General features: G+C 45.5%; 1 protein-coding gene across 9 annotated transcripts in view; it reads right to left on the bottom strand.

Annotated features, from left to right (window-relative positions):
• Positions 1–2715, bottom strand: part of ABI2 (abl-interactor 2) — a 140172-nt gene extending 137457 nt beyond the window's left edge. For 7 of the 9 annotated variants that reach the window (XM_006861961.1, XM_006861960.1, XM_006861965.1 and 4 more), the window contains exon 1: positions 2495–2611. In XM_006861961.1, the coding sequence (XP_006862023.1) occupies positions 2495–2611 (117 nt within the window). Of the gene's footprint in view, positions 1–2494 lie in introns of all 9 variants that reach the window. The other 2 variants (XM_006861963.1, XM_006861964.1) reach the window with 2 other exon arrangements.
• Between the last annotated feature and the right edge of the window lie 2352 nt (positions 2716–5067).

Here is a 5067-nt window from a genome sequence, read left to right on the forward strand (position 1 = left end):
TTTCTGTTGTTTTTTAAAAAAGCTAAAGTGGATACAGAGAAATACTGTTAACTGATGGTACCTAGAGTGGATTATAATCAATGTAATGAAACAAGGTGTATGATTTGTTGACTGTAAAACTGATGATATGCCCTGTAAACTTTCACTCAATCCACAAAAACCTTAAATTAAAAAAAAAATTTTTTTTTAAATCTCCTACCCAACTCAGTATCAATAACCAAACCCACTGCCATCAAGTCTATTCTGACTCAGAAATCCCATATGGGGTTTCTGAGACCTTAGTGGTGAATCTTCATGGGTACAGACAGTCAGTCACATGTTTCTCCAAGAGAATACAACCACCGACTTTGCGGTTAGCAGCCCATCACTCACAGTGGTGGTGGCTGTGTGGCATGCCTGTACAGGGTTTCCGAGGCTGTAAGTCTTTCCGGGAGCAGAACACCTCATCTTTCTCCTGCGGAACACCTGGAAGTTTCGAACTGCTGTCCTTGCGATTCGCAGCCCAATAGTAACCACTACAAACTCACAGTATCAAACCAAAACCCAGAAGCCAAAAGCCAAACCCATGATTTCGACTCAAGAGTTTTGGAAGCTGCAAATCTACATAGGAGCAGAAAGCCGCATCTTCCAAAGAGGGGCTGGTGGGCTTGAACCACCAACCTCGTTCATTGCTTTTCCTACAGTGCCACCAGGGTTAGTTTATAGTAACAATGCATCTTTAAGTATCTTGCAAATAAATACGAACAATGGTATGTTTTGTATTCATCTTTGACCAAAAACACATTCCTTTTCCTATTAGCCATATTTAGCTTGGATTACGTTTGGCTCATTCTCCAGTTGAGATGTTAAGTGCCAACGAGTTGGTTCAGACTCTGTATAGGGTTTCCCAGGTGCAACTGCCAGATTTGAACCACCAACCTGTGGTTCACAGTCCAGTGCTTATCCTACAACGCCACACAAGGAGTACTCATAACCACCTGTTTCCAAGAAGCCAATGCTTTGAACTGTCAACTTTGGAGTATGGCAGTTCAGTGCTTATTCTACAATGCCACATCATGGCTGTGATACAAAGTTCCAGTGTACGTCTAATCAAGTAAAATCTCACAAGATCACCCTTAATTATGACCTCCTTACAAAATTTCCTCTTATTAAGTGCCGTCCAATTGATTCCAACTCACAGTTTAGGGTTTCCGAGGAGTGGCTGGGGAGTTTCAACCGCCGACGTAGCATTTCAAACAGACCTTGAAGTAGAGTGCTTATCCTAAGTAATCCTATAAAGTGTAACACCTGAGTTGGGTTTTTTTTTTTTTTTTTTGTGTGTGTGTGTGTGTGTGTGTGTGTGTGTGTTTGTTTTAATTTGCACTTAACTTAATACTTCCAAATATAGCGATGGATGTTAACAAGGATGCCTGGAGAGATGGGAGGTGGGAACGAGAAAAAAATCAGGGTGAAAAAACAATTTAGCAGTTTCCATTTCCACCTTTATCCCAAGAGAATTTAAATGGGAAGGAAAAAATGGAGGCAGAACCTCCATTATTCAAGGATAACCCACAAAAAAAGCAAAACATGCTAAATTTGCGAACTGCGTTTTATCCTAATATGCTTTCAAGTAATTTTTAAAGGATTTCCCCCCTTAAATCCAAAAATCTTTTTGCTTTATCCTGGAACAGCTGGATCTCATCTCAACCTGTATCCACACTCTCGCCAATGTGCATACACACATACACACACACTCTCGTTACCACTGTGAGAGCCTGTGCCAAACCAACCATCACAGGAAAACTAAACCATCAGGTTCATTTTCCTAATTCGCTCTAAAAACAGTCACAATCCTTTTTCTCAAGAAAATTATCCTACAGCAGGAGATGGAGGGAACGGAAGACACAGCTCATTATCACGCAGCTTCCCATTGACCACAGCGAATAAAATGGTAATAACTTCCAACAAGAGACAACTACTCTTCTAGTGTCCCCGTTAGACCTAAAAATAAACACAAATAAACCAAGGGTTTTCTGAATAGAAAACCAAACTATTTTACTTTGAAGCAACACAGCTCCTTAAAAATCCTCCAGAGGTTGGGGGGTGGCCTATCGTTCCACGTCCCCCCCCCCATATAGAGAAGCAGAATTTTGTCAAATAGCAAATGCCACCGTCCGCCTCCCCCGCCATTCCCAACACTGACCAGCCGCGAATGCGGGGGCGGACGAGGGCAGGAGAAGCCAGGAGGCGGGGGCACCACACACGCACCGCGCCGAGGACCGATTCACAGATTTAAAACATGTTTTAAAGCTCCAATTTGCTTCAGCCCGATGATTCCCATTCACTCTCCACCCCCAGTTCTAGCCCTTCACCCTGCAGCCCCCGTCGAGCGCTCCGGCGGCGGCCTGGGCCGCCGCTCCCCACGCCCCCAGGAACGCGGCCCCCGACACGGGGGTCCTCCGTGCGCCCCTCACCGCCGAAACCCCATGCGCCCAAGTCAGGAAATGCGTCTCACCTGGATGTAGTTGTTCTCGCAGTAATCGGCCACCCGTTCCAGATTTGTGTAACTGTCGAAGAGGGCCCGGCGGCCCCCCGGGATTTCCTCCTCCAGCAGCATCTGCAATTCCGCCATCTTCACATCCTCCTCTTCCACCTCTTACAGACCGCAGAGGTAGCGGCGGCAGCAATGCCAGGGAAACCCAAGACTGGGAGAGGAGGAGCAACAGTGGCGGCGACCGGGAGGAGCGAGAAACACCCCCCGCGTGCGACAGGGGAGGGGGCGGCGAAAACGGGGGCGGGGCGCGAGCCGACGGACAGCGAGAACGGTCACCGCGGCGACGGCCGGCCGGGCACGCGCACGCGCGCTCCGCCCCCGTGCTCCCGAAAAAGATTCCCACCCTCAGCCGCTCCGCCCGCCCCTCCCCCACTTCCGGCGTCTCCTAGCGACGGCACTGGGTAGGAAGGAGGCCTGGATGCGAGCGGGAACCCGGCGCGGTTAACCCTTCGGCCCCCCCCCGGCAGGTTACTGGGCCCCCGGACTCCCCTAGGCAGCCTTTGTTAGCCGGTGAAGAGCTGCTCTCTGGCTTCGCTGTCTTCCCGCCGGCGTCTTCCGTGACTTTCTGTGTTACTCTCAACCTGGGGCCGAAACCCTGTGGAGGTCGTCGGCCAGAGGAGCCTCGCTAGGGCTCATGATTGGAGGCCGAAGAGTTCGTCCAACGTGAAAGATCACATCTTATCAAGGGCTGGGATAAAGCTCAGAAAACTTCCATGCAGCCTTAAGTGCCACCTCTGTTGTCATTGTTCTCTTCATCTTTGAGCGCTTCCTTTTGGGTACAGATAAGTGAATTCCAGTCTCTTAATCCTGAGTCTCCTGCACTCTCGTTTGATTGCACGTCTTTGCCCACCAACGCTGTTCTGCTCAGGATCGCAGCTTTGTGTGCTTGCCCCCTTCGGATTCTCTTCCTCACGGACAACCAGTTCTGTCATTTCTTCTCTGCCGCTTGCAGCTTCATTGTTATTTTTCTTCCTCCATTTAGTATTTGAAATTCTGAAAACGGTTTTGCTGGTATTAATTTCCTTCCTCGCTGCGCTAGATAAAATAAAAGTTTATGTGAAACACCTTGTAAAAGGTGAAATGCTCCGAAAACGGAAGTTAAGACAATTTTGATTTTACAGTAAACGCATTCTGTTCTTATTCTCCAGATATTCGGCTTATATGTATATTTTTACTAAATGTCATTATGTAAACGAACAACTGTTGAGAAATTAAGTCCAGAGCTTTTATTTGTCCGGTGGAAAGTCATATTTGGTACCATCATCTTAAGCATATGGAATTTAGAACACAATCTATTACTTCAACTCTTGCCCTCGTTGTGTTGATCTCTTGGTTCCTGTACTGATTTTTCTCTTCTCAGATGATGAGGAACAATTACTTTCTTTTAAAAAATTATTTTAATACCATATCATTACAGAAGTTCTGGAACGGTCCGTGTTCTATTGGCTTTATAATATATACATTAACACATTGTATGCATTTTCACTGTGTAACATAAAGTATATTGAAAATGTGAGTCTGTTCACTAACTAGTAGTATTCTTAAGCACTTTATAAACAGCTTCTGTATTAGGACTTCTTCAAACTCACCAGCCCCTCTTTGGAAACCCTATACAGGATCATGATGAGTTGAACCGCTGGGCAGCACTTAACAACAACAACAACAAACCTTAATGGGAGAAGCTTGTAGTAGGAGGGTAGGGATGAAATGGGCATATAAACATGTTTCAATACCATTGAAACCACTGGTATTGGAACATGTTTCAGGGGGAAAAAACCACATGTAAATAACCGAATTAATAAAACAAACATTATATCAGGCACACTTTTCTTTCAGACTAAAGTTCAATGGGTAGTGCTGAATTTTAAGAAGCCAACCAGGTGTGGTAGGCCCACTCTTCACCACTACACTCCTTCCCACCTACCACCATCCTTTCAAATTAAAAAAACAAAAAACAAAAAAACATTGCCACAGTGTTGACTCAGACCTAGAAGACAGAGTTGTTGTTGTTAGGTGCCATCTAGTTGGTTCCAACTCATATAGTCCCTGTATAGAGTTTCAGAGGAGCCACTAGTGGGTTTGAACCGCTGACCTTGTGGCTCAAACTGACCTTGCAGTCCAACGCATTATCATGCAGCTAACTATCCTATAGGGTCTCAAAGGCTGCAAATCTTTATGGATGTAAACTGTCACATCTTTTGCCTGTGTACGGGCTGGTGGGTTTGAACTGCCAACTTTTGCATTAACAGTTAAGAACCGCAGCACCATCAGATTTCCCTGAGGGAATGAGTCTTCATCTTAGGACTCACTGGGTGTTTCCAGTCTCATCTCATATACATGGGGAAGCTGGACAATGAATACAGACAATAGGAGAAGAATTGGTACATTTAAATTAAGGTGTTGGTGAAGAATACTGAATATATTACTTATGGACTGGCAGAAAAGCAAACAAATCTGTCTTGGAAGAAGTATAGATATAATGCCCTTTAGAAGCAAGGAAAGCATTTATCTCATGTACTTTGGACATGTTATCA

The sequence above is a fragment of the Chrysochloris asiatica genome, unplaced genomic scaffold (genome assembly GCF_000296735.1).
Source record: "Chrysochloris asiatica unplaced genomic scaffold, ChrAsi1.0 scaffold00045, whole genome shotgun sequence".
NCBI lineage: Eukaryota > Metazoa > Chordata > Mammalia > Afrosoricida > Chrysochloridae > Chrysochloris > Chrysochloris asiatica.